The sequence below is a fragment of the Lissotriton vulgaris genome, chromosome 9, assembly GCF_964263255.1.
Source record: "Lissotriton vulgaris chromosome 9, aLisVul1.2, whole genome shotgun sequence".
NCBI classification, from domain to species: Eukaryota; Metazoa; Chordata; class Amphibia; order Caudata; family Salamandridae; genus Lissotriton; species Lissotriton vulgaris.
Window position 1 is genome coordinate 935,052,949 of NC_141697.1, and position 19,807 is coordinate 935,072,755.

Below are 19,807 nucleotides of genomic sequence, written 5' to 3' on the forward strand. Positions count from 1 at the left end.
CAGACAGCGAAACCCTGGTTTGCACGCAACAACTTTATACTCTTACAACTGTTGGTACAACTAACGGTGCGTGTCTCACTCCATTGATTTACTACTGATTCTGACCCCGAGACACTTCACGGCGAAAAAATGAATTTTGAAAACATCACTAACTTAACAGATTCAAAAGCTGAAACTTTTGCTTTCACCAATGATGATGCCACGAAAATCTACGGACTGATCAGAGAAGATATCACTCCTTTCTCCAACAAAAAAAGTAAAGAAAATAACATAAAGCAGCTTCTATATCTTCTTAAAAAAGAGACGAATCAGAGACTCCATGCGAGCACCCTGGTGAGGTACCACCGTGCTCAACGTATTCCAAGGGGCCTACGGGTCCCATTAAAACCTCTACTATGCAAAAACAATACCCGTTTTGTTGAAAGGTGGTTTGCGATCCTTAATAAATGTTCGCTGGATCTCATCCTGTTGATTGTAGAGGAACTATCCAAAACATTAGAAGAACTGAACGAGGAGATCAACAATACCAAGAAAGACTTAACAGAAATGATGGAAACAACTGACTACACCAAAATGTTGGAGGATTTAAACATACAACTTGACAAATACACCCAGGATATCCAGGAAAGGAAAATACGCAAATATAAAAGGGACACCATAGACTACAAGCTTGGCGAGGTATACACCTGGGCAGAGGTGTATGCCCGCCGTCGTCAACCGAAAGCGTATAACCCTTATTCTGCAACCGAAACCTCTTCGTCCGACAGCGACACACAACAGAACAAACAACCTTCCCGATCAACCACCACACCACAGACTGCTACCACCTCTGAATCTGCGGTCCCTTTTTTAGAAGTGGGCCAAGAAACACAGGAAGAACCTGGAGGGGACAAAACAGTCGAAAAAACAAAAGAACCAGAGAAGAAGAAAGGCAAGAGGAAATAACTGAACCAAACAACCTTGTGATTAATATCTCATCACACACTTTAACCAAACTGGAGATGAAAATTCTGCAAAAAGGCCAGTCATTTGTACCCACCACCAACTCCAACACTCTTGAACTGGAAGTCAGTTTCTTTAAACTGATGAGAAACATCAGATTACGACACTACTTTGAAAACATAATAACCGTTGAACCACAACCGGATAATATCTTGTTGGATTTACGTCCTCGCAGCACCTTTATGGCTCCCATCAGCCACAAATTGATTGACACTTTTGAGAACCTTGTGAAACAAGACATAACTACTTTACAGTTTCAAAGTAAACAGAAATATACCAACTTGACTGTTAAAGAAAGAACCTTATTAAAGAAATTGGCTGAAAACCGTGAGATAATCTGTCAAAATGCCGATAAGGGTGGCGCCCTTGTCATAATGGACAGTGATTTCTATCACCCACAAGTACATTTACATGTCACAGATTTGAGTACTTATGCTCCTCTAGACAGTAATCCCACCACTGAATTTAAACAGACTCTTGATAATATTTTGTTGAAAGCTCTGGAGGATAACATCATCACAGAGAGAACAAGACGTTACTTGACTCAAGACCATCCAAGAACACCTTCACTATACATGCTCCCGAAGGTCCACAAAGACCTTAAGAGACCTCCATTTAGACCTATTGTCTCCACGCGGGGCAGTATCCATGAACCGGTTGGGAAACTGTTGGACAAACATCTTCAACCCCTTGTGGTAAGAACTCCCACATATATCAGAGACACCACTCACTTTCTCAACAAATTAGATGATCTGGAACTTGCAACAGGTGAAGAGTATTGGCTATGTACTGTAGATGTTAGGGCGTTATACACGTCCATCCCACATAATCTGGGCCTTGAAGCAATCGAGAATGCTATTTTGAACTCTGACATTAATCCGACAATCCAGCCTTTTTTGATGGAACTACTTGGCTTCACATTGTACCAAAGTTATTTTACCTGGGGTGACACTTGCTACCTACAACTCAACGGAACTTCAATGGGCAATTGTGCCGCGCCAGTCTATGCGAATTTGTTTATGCACTATTTTGAACAGAACAATATCCTGAACCTACCTGATTGGGCCCAATTTGGTAAACTTTACATGCGTTATATAGATGACATTTTCTTGTTATGGTCTGGTTCAGAAGAGAAACTGTTACACTTTCTGGAAAGTTTAAATTCCATCAACGACCGTATACAATTTACTTGGTCTTATGACCGCAACAGCATACATTTCTTGGATGTACAAGTGACTATGGAGAACTTAAAATTCCGAACCTCTGTGTACAGGAAAGAAACTGACCGCAATAGTACTCTGCACTATAATAGTTTCCACAGGCAAAATCTCAAAAACAACCTTCCATTATCTCAACTTATGAGAATCAAAAGAATTGTTTCGAACAACACAGATGGTGAGCATCAGATGAACATCATGTGTCAAAGATTCAGGAACCGCGGATACCCTGATGAAATCGTTAACAGCGCCAGATCCAAATGTGAACTGATGAACAGAGAAGATTTACTCAAAACTAAACCCAAAGTGCAACAAAACCGTATAACAGTTGTATCTAAATACTCCAACATGAGTAACAAATACAGAAGTATCATCGTAAAACATTGGTCACTGCTGAGTAAAGAACCCGATTTCAGAGGATTGTTTGAACACTTGCCTATTTTTGCCTATACCCGAGGCCCCAACATCAAAGAACTACTAACTAAGCCTAGAAGTGAAGATACCATTTCCAGATACAAAGGTCTTCAACCATGTTTTAATTGCAGTAACTGCAATAATGTTATCAAAGGTAACATTCTGTATCATCCAATGAAAGGTCACAAAATTAAACTCAAGGTGAATGCCACATGCAATACTTCCAATGTGATCTACCTTCTGAAGTGCCCGTGTGGCCTATGCTATGTCGGACATACAGAAAGGAAAATCCGAATCATACTCTTAGAACACAAGAGCAACATAAGAACAGCTAATACCAAATCCTCTGTAGCCATGCACTTTCTGGAACGCAGACCCAATGTTGCACAACTGCAATTCACAATTTTGGAAAATGTGGCCAATCAAGAAGGGATCAATCCCAAAAATAGACTATTACAAAGAGAAAACTTTTGGATACGATATCTGAGCACGATGCAGCCCACAGGGCTAAATGATCGCATGGAATTTTTGTGTTATCTCTGACTTATAATTGTCTAATTAGAACTGTCTTAGACATGCATTCTCGTATATGCACTATATTTTTTAATTTACATTTATTTTTCTTTTTACTCTTTTTTTCTTTCCAGGATTTATCCTAACCACTCTTTGGTTCATTGAAAACTCTTCTTTCCTGTCCGTTCCTTAACTTTTTCAACATGGCCGCTGCATGCTTCACTACTTACAACTCACATTTCCGGACTGTTTCCTCAGTCCGTCGTCACCGAGTATGTTATTCTCAACACTGGCACTATCCCTTTAACAGCTTCCACACTCAGATTGCTTAGTCCGTCATTTATGCTGTTCTAATGCACCGGGCGTGCTGTTTAAAATACGAGCATTATTGAGCTCGCCGCGCACCCGCGAGCAGAAACTTGTGATATATCCGGCCTGGATATCATCTTTCTCCAGTAAGTTGGTTTATTTGGGGTACGGTCTGACTTTTACTCGTAGTCAGAAAACTTCACGCATTTTTGTGCACATTTGATTGGGACGTTTGTCTGAACAGCACTGGCACTTTCAACGCATGATAGTGTATTTACACCGTGTTCACGATGTTTTAGTTTGTTTTACACTTTTTTTGGGTTCAGTCGTTTTTTCTGCATTTAATGCATTTTCACCCTCACAAACACCTACTTGGCACGTTTAGTGGACGACCTCTTTTTAATACATGTCGCATGTCTGAATTTCAGAAGTTTACCTTTTTGGTAATGTTATTTATGACGTACTATCTGCTATGCTGCTGATATTTGGGAGACATCTACCCTGAATACAGTCCGTTTTTCATTATTTTCACAGACTATTCCCCTGATGAAGGGCTGGAAAAGCCCGAAATGCATAGGGATGTAGGAAAGAAATCCATGGATGTATTCACTGATATTTAAGGAATACCTGTACCATTTGGATTTAGCAATGAATTTGGAATGACTAACTGAATACAATCAACCATAAATACATTTGGGAACGACATTTGGTGTTTGATTGAACTTTATTATACCTTCGGGTAATCACTGCGGTGCACTGGGGGACAACTCCCATTGGGAAATTGCTTCTTGGTGCTTTCTTGACTAAGCCTACAATGCCAAATCCCTTATGGTGAAAACGAAAACATATGTAAAATGTGTCATAAAACGATAAACATCTGAAAAATTGAAGTGGAACAGATGTGTTGTTCAGTAAGGATGGAGAACAAGGCTAAATAAAGAATGAACTGAAAAAATACTGATAACAGGTAAGCAATACCCAGTTGAAGCCCTAGCCAACGTCCAATGGATTACCAAACCCAGTGAGGAAAATTCACTTCAAGAGGGGGCCTGTGAACTACAAGGCCAATCTGATATATTTGAAGTAGGATGCCTAGTAGCAAATAACATACATACATATTGGAAGTAGGAAGACTAGTAGCAAAGAACACACATACACAAGAACAGAAGGCTTTACAGACCCAGAACAGCAGAAGCAAATGATCACCAGCATCCCGGAGCCTGTAAATAACATGTCAAACAACTAAGTATACAAACAGTGAGAGTGCAAGCAATGTGTTCAGTGGGACTCCCCCTGTGGATATGCATGCATTAACATGTCTTCAAAGTTGTAGTTCTTCTTCTTCTTTTTTTTTTTTTTTTTTTTTTGTTGTCCTCATACGCCAATAAAGATATGTTCGAGGCATATGGGCTGCAGATGGTACATTATGAATAGATCGCCATCTGGTGTTGGGCTCGGATGATTGCACTTTGTTTTTCTCTTGGAGAGTCTTTTGTATGTTGGTGACTCCTCCCTTAGTTGGTAGTGCGCATGGGCATCGGCTCCATCCTTAGATTGTTTTTTTCCACCATCGGGTTCGGATGAAGATCGAGACGCTCCAGATCAACTTCAGAAGAAAGTGATTTTTCGGCGCGTATTTCCTTCCAATTCGACGGTATTGTTAGCGAACGCGTTCTTTTCCATTCCGACGCGTTACAAATTCAAAATAGAAGAGAAAAACTTGGATCTACGTCGAAGAACAGGAGACCTTTCTCGACGCAGTCAAGCCCGGAGTCCATGGAAAGGACTCCATTCAAAAAATGTCCATCGTGTGGTGCTAAGTTCCCACACAAGGACCTACACGAGGTGTGCAACCTCTGTCTATCGCCTGAACACGAATCCAGGGACTGCGAAGCCTGCGCAGCATTCTCCTCCAAGCTAACGATTAGAAATCGTCGAGCCCGAAGACACGAGGCTTCCAGAATGCAGGCGGAGGCAATCCCGGAGCTGTTCGGAGACGAACAAATCGAGGAAGAAGAGGACCAGTCGGGGTCGGAAGGGGACCAGTCGGAGGTTGAAGAACTCTTCGAGCAACAAACCGTGAGTGACGACGTCCCCTTACCGAAAAACCGACCCCGTGCGGTAACGACCCCGCCCTCGGGCCCGGTCAAACCGCTGAAAAAAGTTTCCGACGCCCCGCCTTCGGGCCCGGCAACGAAACCGAAACTGAAACCGAAACACTCGGAATCCCACCACGTCGGATCCGAGAAAAGGGCGTCATCGACTTCGACACCGAGGCTGCATACAAAGGAGAGCTCGGTATCGAAACATTCCATGTCGAAAAAGAAATATGATGTATCGCCCAAAAGACACTCGATACCCAAAAAGTCGGAATCGAGCAGACATTCGGTGTCGAAAACAGAAAGATCTGAAGATCGAAAACAAAAACAGCTCTCGGAACCAGGACCCTCGGTACCGATTCAAGAGCAACAAACAGATCCCAAACAAAAGATCTTGTTTATTGACCCACGGACTGGGAAAGTGGTCACGAAGAAGAGAAAGAGTGAACAGTCAGAAGATAAACCTCTTCCTTCAAAAAAGAGAACAATGGGGACGAACATAACTGCTCCTGCTTCTCCTCGTCCTAGAGACACACCCTCTTCTCCTATTCCTCACAATAGGCCACATATTCCTACACCCTCCACACCAAGACCAGCTACACCTCAATCAGATGTAGACAGTGATATAGGGGAGGGAGAACCTCAAGGGGATGACGAATCTATCCAAGATGAGGAAGATCCATGGGAAAATCACGATGTAGGGTCAGATGAGGACAACGACCCAGAGCTATACCCCTCAAAGCCTTCACCACCTGATGATAACACAGGTTTTGTGCAGCTCATTAATAGGGCAGCAAAATATCACAAACTAGATATGCACACAGAACCTCAGATAGAGGATTTCTTGTTAGAGACTCTACCTAGTGCACAGAGAACATCAGGTACTCTTCCTATGCTAAAGGGTCTTCTCACTCACACAGAAGAAATATTCGAAAACCCAGTGAGAGCCAGGGTGTTAAACCCAAGAATCGATAAGAAATACAAAGCGGCTCCAAAGGACCCAATATTTATTAGAGGGCATGTACCTCTAGACTCGCTGGTGGTCTCAAACGCTCGTAAAAGAGCAAACTCATTATCTACAGGAGAGGCTCCGCCACCAGATAAAGAGTCGAAGTTAATAGATGCATCAGGCAAAAGAGTAGCATCACAGGCAGCGAATAGCTGGCGTATAGCTAATACACAAGCACTACTCGCACGTTACGACAGGGCACATTATGATGAGTTAGAAAAACTTCTCACACATCTTCCAAAAGAACATCAGAAGAAGGCAGACCAATTAATACAGGAAGGTAAAATAATAACCAATACTTCCATTAAGTGTGCATTAGACGCAGCAGACACTGCAGCAAGGTCTATTAACACTAGTGTCATGCTAAGAAGGCACGCGTGGCTTAGAATCTCAGGATTCAAACAAGAAGTTCAAACAGCCCTACTGAACAGACCATTTGATCAGAAGACATTGTTTGGTTCAAGTACAGACGAGACATTAGAAAAGATGAAGAAAGATACGGAAACGGCTAAGTCAATGGGAGCATTGCAACAGCCAACGCACAGAGGTTCCTTTCGTAGATCCACCTATAGAGGGGGCTCAAAAAACACAGGAACAAATCAGCAATCCACATCTTTCACACCAACATCACCCAGAGGTAATTCAAGAGGTAATTACAGAGGTAACAACAATAAGGGTAGAGGCCGCGGAAATAATAACAACCGCAACGCCTCAACACCAAAACAGTGACTTCATAGATCTCCCCCCAGACCACATAACACCGGTCGGGGGACGTCTATCACAGTTCCTACCTGTCTGGGAAAACATCACGTCAGACAAGTGGGTGAGACAAATTATCCAACATGGTTATTGCCTAGAACTCACAGCTACCCCACCAAACATCCCCCCCAAACAGCGTCCAATGAGTCAGGATCATCTGACATTGTTAAGAGAAGAAGTGCTAGCACTTCTACAAAAGCATGCAATAGAGAAGGTCCCAAAGGATCAACAAGGAACAGGAGTATACTCTCTATACTTCCTGATCCCCAAAAAGGACGGGTCCCTACGACCAATATCAGACCTCAGACCTCTCAATGCTTACATAAATTCGGAACACTTCCACATGGTCACGCTCCAACAAGTACTCCCTTTACTGAAGAAAGGGGACTTTCTTTCTACACTGGATCTAAAAGACGCTTACTTTCATATCCCAATTCACAAAGCCCACAGAAAATACCTAAGGTTTGTGTTAGAAGGACAACACTACCAGTTCAAGGTCCTTCCGTTCGGTGTCACAACAGCACCGAGAGTTTTCACAAAATGCCTAGCTGTGGTGGCAGCACACCTAAGAAGACAACAAATACATGTCTTCCCATACTTGGACGATTGGCTAATAAAGGCCAAATCAAAGGAGGAATGTCTTCACAACACACAGAAGACAATTCAACTGCTGCACCACCTAGGGTTTACGGTGAACTACAAAAAATCACACCTGCAACCAAACCAGATCCAGCAATACCTGGGGGCTACAGTAGACACAGAAAAGGCAATAGCATACCCCAACCCAATCAGAGTACAGACAATGGTCGGGTTAATACAAAGATTTCAACCACAACACTCACTACCAGCACGAGTGTTTATGCAACTATTAGGCATGATGTCCTCTTGCATACTGCTAATACCACATGCCAGACTACAAATGCGCCCACTACAAGAGTGTCTAGCGACACAGTGGAATCAGGCTCAAGGTCAGATTACAGATCTAGTGTTGGTAAACGACCGGACGTATCGCTCTCTGAAGTGGTGGAACACAGAAAACATTTCCAAAGGACGGTCGTTCCTAGAGCCAATTCCACAAGTAATAATAACAGCGGACGCATCGCTCTCCGGATGGGGAGCGCATATGGACAAATACACAGTACAGGGGAAGTGGAGTGCGCAGCAAAAGAAACCGCACATCAACTACCTGGAACTATTAGCAATATTTCTAGCACTAAAAGCTTTCCAAATGCAAATAACAAACAAGGCAGTCCTGATCAGAACAGACAACATGACTGCAATGTATTATATTCAAAAACAGGGGGGGACACACTCTCTCCAACTGTCCAAACTAGCACAGGACATATGGAGATGGGCCATTCCTCAAAAAATCTACCTGTTAGCGGAACATCTACCAGGAATTCAAAATCAAATAGCAGACATCCTAAGCAGACAGTCAGAACAAGTTCACGAATGGGAACTGCACGACCAAATACTACAGCCATTCTTCCAAAAATGGGGGCAACCAGAGATAGATCTGTTTGCAAATCATCAGAACGCAAAATGCAAACAATTCGCATCCAGGTACCCACACCAAAGGTCCCAGGGCAATGCACTGTGGATAAATTGGTCCAACAAATTTGCTTACGCGTTCCCTCCTCTACCACTAATTCCATTACTGGTGAGGAAACTGCAGCAACACTCAATGACAATGATACTAGTGGCACCCACGTGGGCAAGACAGCCGTGGTTCACCACGCTGCTACAACTCTCACAAGTACCACATCAAAAGCTAAGGTTATTACCCATGCATCTTACACAGAACCATGGAGAAATAATGCACCCAGATCCCAAACAACTGAACCTAGCGATCTGGCTCCTGAGGTCATAGAGTTTGGGTATTTAGATTTACCACCAGAATGCATGGAAATCATTAAACAGGCAAGACGTCCTACCACCAGAGCATGCTATGCAGCAAAATGGAAGAGGTTTGCTATACACTGTAACAGTAAGCACATCAACCCTCTGGACGCATCCACTAAACAAATCATTTGCTATTTATTACACTTACAGCAATGTAATCTAGCATATACCTCTATTAGGGTTCATCTAGCAGCCATAGCGGCGTACCTACAAAACAGGCAACACCTGTCACTGTTTAAAGTACCAGCAATTAAAGATTTCATGGAAGGACTCAAAAGAGTCATTCCACCAAGAAGACCACCTTCCCCAGTCTGGAATCTCAACATAGTGCTTACCAGACTAATGGGGCCACCCTTTGAACCTATGCATAGGTGTGAAATACAATTCCTCACATGGAAGGTGGCCTTCCTCATAGCTATCACGTCACTTAGAAGAGTAAGTGAACTGCAGGCTTTTACGATTCAAGAACCATTTATGCAACTACACCAAAATAAAGTGGTTCTTAGAACAAACCCAAAATTCTTACCAAAGGTTATCTCAGCATTCCACATCAATCAGTCAGTGGAATTACCGGTTTTCTTTCCAAAACCACAAACAGTAGCGGAAAGAGCCCTACATACACTGGATGTTAGGAGGGCCATATTGTACTATATAGAGAGAACACAAACTTTCAGAAAGACAAAACAGCTATTTGTTGCGTTTTCTCCCACACATAAAGGCAATCCCATCTCCAAAGCGGGCATTGCCAGATGGATTGTAAAATGCATTCAAATATGCTACTTAAAGGCAAAGAGAACATTAACTGTTCCTCCTAGAGCTCACTCTACACGTAAACTAGGAGCATCTATGGCATTTCTGGGAAACATTCCACTAGATGACATATGCAAAGCGGCTACCTGGGTTACACCTCACACTTTCACAAAACACTATTGTGTTGATGTGCACGCAACACAACAAGCTAGAGTGGGACAAGCAGTATTAAAAACATTATTTCAGACAGTTGCAACAGACACGGGCGACCACCGCTAGGGAGAGAACTGCTGTATAGTCTATTCATAATGTACCATCTGCAGCCCATATGCCTCGAACGGAATATGCTACTTACCAGTATGCATCTGTTCTTGGCATAGAGGGCTGCAGAGTGGTACATGCCCTCCCAGCCTCCCCGGAAACCTGTGTCTGTTCCAACATTATCTTATTTAGATACACTTACATGGGCACTCTTATCTGTATTCTACTATACTACTCCATCTAACCCTACTATGGCAAAACAATCTAAGGATGGAGCCGATGCCCATGCGCACTACCAACTAAGGGAGGAGTCACCAACATACAAAAGACTCTCCAAGAGAAAAACAAAGTGCAATCATCCGAGCCCAACACCAGATGGCGATCTATTCATAATGTACCACTCTGCAGCCCTCTATGCCAAGAACAGATGCATACTGGTAAGTAGCATATTCCTTTTAGTGTTTGATTGTACCAAGAATCTTTATGGGAGCTCTTTGTGCAGACACCCAGTGATAATCTCACAGTGCCACCAAGTGGCCAGTCAGCTCAGTCTCTCACTTTACCGGACCCTTAGACTGATCTTCGGGTGGATCATTCTGCAGAAAGGGCTAATCATTAGACAAAGTAGTTATAAACCATCGAGCCAAATAATGCATGGAGTCCAAAAATGCTTCCTTTTCTTCCATACCATACTATCCAAACTGAGAGTGTGCCTGATTGCCCTAATCCAATTTACATATGTCGGAACAATAGTGCTCACCCATAGTTTACATATTTCCCTGCGGGCTAAGACAATTAAATAAAAAAATAACTTATTATTATCTCGTGAGACATTCTCATAATTATAAGGAATACAAAAAAAAACTTGTTGCGTACTAACCTGTATTTCATACCCAAAAAGGGCTTTCATACCTTCTTGTATATCAAACCAGAATTCTCTAAGTGCGGGACAGGTCATGAACATGTGCAGGTCATCTGCTTTTTCCAAATTGCACTTTGGACAACAGGGAGTAGGCCCCTTCGAAAATTTGGCAAGTCTGGCTGGAGACCAATGGACTCTATGGAGAGAAAACAAGTGGTTCCGCTTTAAATTGGCAGGTGAGACCGTAAGATGTAATAAATCAAGGATACTTGCCATAGATTATGCAAGTCGGTATCCAGCACTTGATCCCTCCATAGCTGATCTGGGAGGATGAACTCTCCATCTTCTTCCTCAAGTATTGTCCAATAAAGGACTGATGTTTTAAGAGTTGTAGGTTTCTTCATTAGGAGCTCATCGAGAACAGTCTTAACACCTTTGTCCCCTGTAACAGCCTGGGTCCAGCTTTTTATTTGAAAATACTTGAATTTAGATAAATTCTTATCTGTAAGAACAGAAATGTCTTCCCAACTCAAAAGGTTCCCTCCAGGTAATAGCTGGCCCCATGTTCTGATATTTGCATTCTGCAAAGCAGTAGATAATAAATCTTTAGTCCATTCAGGAGAGCCAGGAGAGTCCCATATTGGGGCGAGAGCGGAATAATATGGGATATTCAACGCTCTTCTAGCTCTGGCCCACACATATGCCATGTCCCTAAAAACCTTTAGTCTCACTTTTTTAAAGTACCGCATGTCTCCAAACTTAAACAAAAATGCATTAGATCCTCCCTGGATCTCTGATAACATGTTTTGAAACATGAAGTCTGTTTCTGTCTCCCCTAGGGTGTCAAATAGCCTTATACCCGCTTTCAATAATATGGTCCAGGCATATACTCTCAGATCCGGTGCGCATAAACCACCCTTACTTTTCTTCCTACGAAGCTTTTTCCAAGAAATCCTTATGCCTTTAGAGGCCCAGATAAAGGAGTTCCATTTGGCTTGAATCTTGTTTAGTTTGGCTTCATTGAAGGCAAGTGGGATATTCTGGAATATGTATATTAATTTAGGAAGCAGCATCATTTTTATTACATTGATTCTTCCAATTAAAGTCAGAGGAAGAAGTGACCAGCTTTTTAAAGATTCCTCAATTTCTTTATGAATTTTAGAAAGATTTTTGTCCGCAAGTTGATTTATGTCTTGTGTGATTTGAATTCCCAGATATCTGATTTGATGTTTCAAAATTGGGATGGAGTTAGCATAGGTTATATTCCAACACATACATTCTGATTTGGATTGATTGATCAGGTATCCAGACACTTGACCAAAGTTCTCTGCTGCTTTGTATATGAGAGGAATTGATTTGATGGGGTCAATAGTGTACAGCATAAGATCATCCGCATATAAAGCGACTTTTTTCACCCAGTTGTTATATTTAAAGGGTATAATATCTTGATCTTGTCTGATCTTTTCTGCGAAAGATTCCATATATAGATCAAAGAGCAGGGGGGAAAGCGGACATCCCTGTCTTGTTCCTCTCTGGATTTTTATCGGAGAAGATAAGCTTCCATTTATTAATAATCTAGCTGTCGGAACCTGGTAAAATGCTGCTATTGCCCTACAAAAATTTCTCCCTAAGTTGACTTTTTCTAATACTTTAGCTAGGAATGCCCAGTTAACGCGATCGAAAGCCTTAGCGGCGTCTAATGTGATAACTGCTAGTGGGACTTTAAATTGAGAGGCAACATCTATTGCACCCACCAAAGCTTGTGTAAGATCTTGTATAGAGCGGCCTCTGACAAAGCCCTTTTGGTCCAGATGCAATAGTTGGCCTGCTACCCCATTTAGTCTCTCTGCTAATATTTTCGCCATAAGCTTATAGTCCGTGTTAAGGAGGGAAATCGGTCTATATGAATCACACTGGGATGGACTCTTCATTGGTTTTAAAATAAGGACCACTATAGCATCATTCCAAGAGACAGGAATTTTACCTCCTTCCTCATATATATAGGTGAAAAGCAATTTCAGAACTGGTATTATTACAGGTGCTAGCACTTTATATATCTCGGACTGTAGCCCGTCAGGGCCTGGAGCCTTACTTTTTTTAGCGGAATCTATTGCCGAAGCTATTTCAATGGAACTAATTTCACTATTAAGATTATTAGAAGCCCGATCATCTAGAGCTTTAACCTGATATTGATCCAGCCATGATTGTATTGATTGCTGTTGTGGTAGGAGGTCTTCTCTATATACTTCATCAAAATGGTGGTAGAAAGCCTGATCAATATCTGTACTTTTATCTGAGATCACATTCGTGTTTGATATCTGTACTCCCTTAATAGAGTTCTTTTTGATATCTTTTTTTGTTTTCCAGGCTAAAAGTTTTCCGCTGGCCTCGCCATATTCGAAATGAGCTAGTGAGCTAGCCTGCCAACGTTTCCTCAACCTTTCATCTAATAACTGTTGCAACTGTAATTTACATGTTAGCAAATCTTTCTTATTATTCTCTTGATCAGTCAAGTGGGGGTCTAATGCATCTTGTTCAAGAGCTTTTATCCTTGTTTCAACCTGTGAAATTTGTGCCTTATATGCTGCATATTTTGCGGTCTGAAATGCTAATAGGCGTCCTCTCAAAAAGGCTTTATATATGTCCCAAACAACCGGGAGTATAGCTGTACCTAAATTAAAAGTAAAGAACTCGTTGGATTCCTTAAGTAACTTATCTATTATTTCATCTTCCAAGAGAATACTTCTGTCTATTGTGTATCTCTTAACCATCTGTGGACCTGACAATTTTAGAGTTAGAGTGACCGCTGAGTGATCAGAGATGTGGGCACCAAGATGTTTTATCTCCACTACTTGCTGAGCTAAATGTTCCGCAATCAAAAAAAAATCTAATCTAGACTTATGCCGTAATTTCTTATTGTGGAATGTAAATTCTCTTTTTGTGCCATTTTTTTGTCGCCAGATATCTTTCCATCCAAACTGAATAATCGCATTAGATAGAACAGCTCTAGTTTTGGAGTTATGTGTGAACCTTACAGTAGTAGATTTGTCTAGCTGTGGATCAAGTACTAGGTTAAAGTCTCCTGCAAGGATCACCGGGTCTTCATAATCCAATAATTCAACAAGGAGGTCTTTAAGAGGAAGGGTATCATCCAAATTAGGACCGTAGTATCCCGCAATTGTAAACTTAAATGCTTGTTGCTTTATTCTTGCTATGACCCACCTTCCCTTTTTATCGCACTTAGATTGTAACAGGGTTATCTCTGAATTAGATTTAATCAGTATAGCCACCCCTTTGGTAGTGGTTGGTTGCGAGGTAGTTACCACCTGCTGAATCCATTTTTCCCCCTTCAGAATATCTCTTAATTCTTGTTCGGTAGAGTGGGTCTCTTGTAAGATAAAAATTTTTTCTGGTGCATCCTTTAAGTACTGAAGAATTCTTTCTCTTCTATGCTTAACCCGTAAACCATTAACGTTCCATGAAAGAATCTTAAGGTATGATAATTGAGTTACCCTATCCTGCATTATTTCTCCAACCGAATGTATTTAAAATCAGACTTTGAATATGGCGATTTGGACATTTTTTTGTTTTTTTTCCCCCCAGATGCTCCCCACCCAGTGCCTTCCCCTCCCTCCCCCCCCCATCCTGACCCTCCCGTGCTCCCCTGGAGAACCCCCCTCCTTTTCATGGCCTACTTGGGCCATTGAGACTCTTTCTCCCGGGTGTCTGCTCTATATAGGTTGAGAGCATTGAAAGTATGTAATTAAATTTTAATAATAGATGATGCATGAACTGAAGTTCTCAATGCTTTGACTGTTCATCTTCTTGCTCTCTTAAATTATCATCTTTGAGTAATTGCAGGTATTCTTCTGCCTCATCCAACCTTTTTAGAACTTTCATTTTATTTTTATACATCACTTTCAGTGATGCTGGAAATTTTAACTGAGCGGTAGCGCTGAGTTGTTTAAAAGGTTCTAGCAGCTTACCAAGCTCCCACTGTCTAGATGCTGTGATGGAAGACACATCTGATCTGATCTGATAAGAAAAGCCGTCTATCAAAAGCTCGCTAGTTCTTAATGCCCTATTAAGGATCTCTTCTTTTAGAGTGTAGGTCAAAAAATGTACTAGAATCTTCCTAGGCCTGCTCTTGTTTGGGTTCTGCCTGAATGGGTCCCTGTGAACTCGTTGGATATCTTTTATTATTTCTTCTTCAGATATCTCTAGTTCTATTGTTTGTTTGATCAATCTGGCCACAAAAGCTTTAATATTTCCCCCTTCTGCCCCTTCTGGAACTTTTAACAGGCGTAGGTTATTCCTCCTTTGAGCGTTTTCTAAGGACTCCATTTTTTTCTTGGAGTCCTTGCTCCTTCAGTCTGAGATCCTCAAGCTTTTTAGTATGTTGGGTAGCAGACTTTTTTAGTTCTGCTACTGAGGATTCTAGATCAGTGGTTCTAGCGGCTAAAGCATCGAATTTCTCCTTGATCTCCTGCTGATTAATTAGTGTTGCTTCGAAACCACTTTTAACCTCATGACTCAGGGCTTTTAGCATTACAATCACTGACTGATCCATTTCTGAAATATTTATGGGGACTGCAGATAAGCTGTCCTCGCTGTTAGAATTCATTATATGTGTCAGAGCTTCCTCTCCAGATTCAAAATCCTTATCCTCAGAGCCACGTATAGTTTTTTGCTTCGGGGTTACTACAGGGTCAGGGGCTTTCTCAAATTCCACGTCCGAATCCAGCCCCTCCAGAGCTTGATATTTATTAGTAGTTTCCAAGCTGCTTGTATCTACCCCGCCTAGAGCCTCTCCCGACAATTTAAGTTCTAATACTGAAGGCACAGCTTTAAAATATGCCTTCAAGGAAGGAGGTGGTTTCGTCTTTTCCGCTATTTTCTGAGCTTTAGCACCTTTTTTCCCAGCTTTCTTTTGAGATTTTATTTTGGATTTCGATATAGCAGCAGGAGGTGTCTAGAGGGTCATTTAGATTAAATTGCTTTCCCCCCTTGCTCCTAAGAGTATATCCCGAAGCCTGGGAGCCTTGAGTCTCTCTTTCTGACATATGCAAGTCTGGGGTTAATAGAGCCGGATCCTTCAAAGTCTCACTCAACCCGTTGCATTGTGGGTTTGGTGGTTTTAAATTCCATTTTATAGTTTCAGTTTTTCCCCCTTGGTAAAAAAAACTATATCTGTATCCAGCTCTTCTCCCCTTCTTAAGCTCATATGCAGCCTTAAACCATCGTATTAAACCCTGCTTTGAGGCATCATATGTTCCTACCTCTAAGATGCAGGTGGTAAGACGTGGCAGAAGAGAAGTCACGGCCCCTGCCGTGTCAGTATGCGTGAGCCTCTCCAGAGTGTTTGTTTTGAACTTTGACACGAAGAAAAATGATGAAAACGAAAATAAACACCAAATATCAGCACATCTGCTCCCCTTCAATAACCAAGTCTGTTTTTCAAAACCGCTCTCGCCGCAACCTCCGTTCAGTGCTCAGAAAGCTGCAAACGCCGGTGCATGCACCTTATGCCTCGGACTCCGCTTTCCGATTTTCCGATTTCCCCCAGCCAGCAGGAAACCAGTGCACGTCTGTCAGCATGGGTTTTGTTTGTTTGATTTGGTTTTCGCGACTGCTCGAGAAGCTACTCAAAAAGAAACACGAGCTCTAACACGAGGAGAGCTGCTTCTAATGCTCCCGCTGTCAAGGTCGTAGAGGACCGGAGCCGATGCAAGCACTCAACAGCTCGGGCTATGGTTCCGCCCGCTCCGCTCCGCCCGTTCACCTCCGCTCTCCGCCAGCCAGCCAGCCTGGGTTGTTGTATTACTGTAGCTGTAGCTCGCGGAGGACACCAGGAAGAAGGTTAGATCAGCATTTTTTACCGCACGCTCGCCCTGCTCATACTTGCATAGCACAGACACCGGGCTCCAGAGTCTCCCGACTAGCCACGCCTGCTAGCCGCCATGTTCTCCCGCCCCAAGACCAAAGTTGTAGTTCTTCTTTAGAGTACTCAAAAAATTACACTCCCCATGATGGTGCTTGTCAGTATGGGCTTTGTCAAACTAGCGAAGATACCAATTTGCCTTGTTGGTTTTCAGATGCCAGCAGGCTTTATAGCCAGTTCACAAGTATGTGGGAGATCCACTCCCCTCATAGATGTACCAGATGTAAGAAATCTATGATCACAGGCATGAGAAATCAATATGTATTAGATATACTGTAGTAGAGCTAGACAGATATGCTGGAGCTTATCCTCATATATTCCTTGGAATTATGGTGCGAATAGGATAATGCCCCTCCCCATTTATTATAGGAGACATAAGGCCACTTACTACAATAGAGGAGGATAGAGAGCGTATACCATGTAAAATCATGGCAAAAGAGGTAGGGCTCCAGGAGAAATTGTATCCTCAAATTATTGTCCTAGAAAAGTTTTCTATTCTATTATTTTAGATGGAATAAAGCAATAATCTGGGCAGGAAGAATACCAGAGTGGGTGTGCGCTGATAGGAAACATTCTATTTGTGAAAATGATACCCATCCAATTAACATACATTTTATGAATGTCCAGAGCTAATTCAATGTAATGGGAGATTTAAAATTGCAAGGCATTTACCTTCCTTGACCTGTGGCATAATTTGAGGCTTACTATTATGTTGGTAGCAAATTAAGAACCAGCACAGTACCAGATGTCGGGTGGGCAGTGTCAATGAACTGTGAAAACACTTAGCTGTTCATGGTGTTCCTCTCAGGGGTCTGCAGGAGAATTACTGCCGCAATCCGGATGGATCGGAGGCTCCCTGGTGCTTCACCACTCTTCCGGGCATGAGAGTGGCCTTCTGTTTCCAGATTAAGCGGTGTGTCGATGAAGTGCCGGCGGATAGCTCAGGTTTGGTAACCTTACCCCTTAAAATGTTTGTTTTAAAAATATATATTTTTTATAACTATTACATAGATTTGGAGAGATTGACCTTAACTGCGAGTTAAGTATTTGTATTTTAGCTAGTCTGGTTCAAGAGACAAAGCCCAGCCAACATCAGCTATTAGGCTCGTCCTTTCAGCTCCCAACAGAGTGTATTGGTTGAAAGTATGGATACAATTGATACTGTTATTCACTTTCAATTCTGTGGTAGCTTTAAATGCTAAAAAAACATACATACTCTATTTACACTCACTCCATTTCCATAAAATGAAAAGATGCAGAATATTTTAACACTCTTCAAATGGGTCTTCAAAGACCTACATATATCACAAGTGTGCTGTTCTTCCCTTTAATGATTGGGGTAAAGGTGGGGGGGGCAACATGAAAGGAGGTGCTTGTATGAACTTGCCTGTTATATTTTGTTCTTTTTGGGCTGCCTGTGCTAACTTACTCCACTGAAATTGAGATCATTTCCACAAATTAGTTGATGGTGGGTGGGAATACAGTGAGAGAATGAGAGCAAGTACTTTTAAGGCACTTGTACTATAAAAACATAATATTCACTTTCATAATTTATAATCTACTGAGCTGATGAGGAGGTTGATGAATTTTCTTCTCTTTCTTAGATAAAGTTTTAATTAAATTAATCTTTGTCAACGGTGGTAGTTTTTGAAATGCCACGTTTAATAGAAGTGCTCACAAAAACGTTAAATCTTCTTATGTACATGAACTGTGGCAAGAATTGTTTTTAAAATGCAACAGCAATTTTGTGGTTGTAGAACTGTTTGTTGTGTGCTTATGAAGAATGTCAAATGTTTTTTCCCATTTAGGTTTGAGTGGTTTTATGAATTTTATAATGGCTTACAAAACCAGGAACAATTGAAAAGAAATTAGCTAATTATTTCATGAATAGCAAACATTCTCCCAAAATGCAGCATCTTAATACCAGAAGTAGGCATTTTCCAGATGTCCATCTGGGGAAACTGTTAAAACATATTTATCTGTTGTTTTTTCAACCTCTCAATTTTATAGGTATCCATTTCTGAAGGAACTCTTAATTGTGTTAAGAGGACTCCAATTAAGTCCTCGCTTCAGTCCAGTGTCATTTTTTCAAAGACACAGGGCAATCTCCTGATACTGTGGCAAGGCTTTACCCAGCATTTAATATTTATTGGAAGTATTTAGGTTCCTTCGTGAGGTAATTGGTATCTACAGTTTCTTCTGGGTAAGTTAGGGTTTTCTCTTTTTTTCTTGGCCATAAATGCAGCTGGTGCTTTAGCTTTGCATTTCAACTTTGTGTTCGTTTGGTGACAAAGACTTCTTTAAGGTTTTCAATTGTCTGCTTGAGAGAGGAAGGGAAGAGTAGGTATGGACGAGAAGTGAAAACTCAAGTGTAGAATGTCGGAGTTCCTGGTGGCTGTTTGGTCTTTAGATAAGAGCAATTATTTTTATCACCATCATTTTAAAAATATCTATTTTTATATACCCACTCCCCCGTGTATAGAAAGCACCCCTGCAGATTGGTGGATAGCCTTCTCGAACTTTCAAGCTCCTGCTCATCTGCATCCATTTACCACAGTGTGGGCTCATGTCTGGTTGTTGCTACCTCCCAGCTGCACGGTGAGGTAACTTACATCTATCTGTATCTGAATGACCGGCACATTGGCATCAATCAAAGAATGACTGCCCAAGTTGTTGTCACCATCCACTCAACAAAGTTAGTTTTTTGAGGCTACTCTGATCACAAGTATAGCCAAGGTTTGACTCTCCCAGGATAGGTTTGTCTCGGTC

General features: G+C 41.8%; 1 protein-coding gene across 3 annotated transcripts in view; it reads left to right on the forward strand.

The window, feature by feature from the left end:
- MST1 (macrophage stimulating 1) overlaps window positions 1–19,807 on the forward strand; it is a 506,796-nt gene that overhangs the window by 271,004 nt on the left and 215,985 nt on the right. For all 3 annotated transcript variants that reach the window (XM_086938776.1, XM_086938778.1, XM_086938777.1), the window contains exon 10: window positions 17,847–17,983. In XM_086938776.1, coding sequence (XP_086794902.1) covers window positions 17,847–17,983 — 137 coding nt within the window. The remainder of the gene's footprint in view (window positions 1–17,846; window positions 17,984–19,807) is intronic.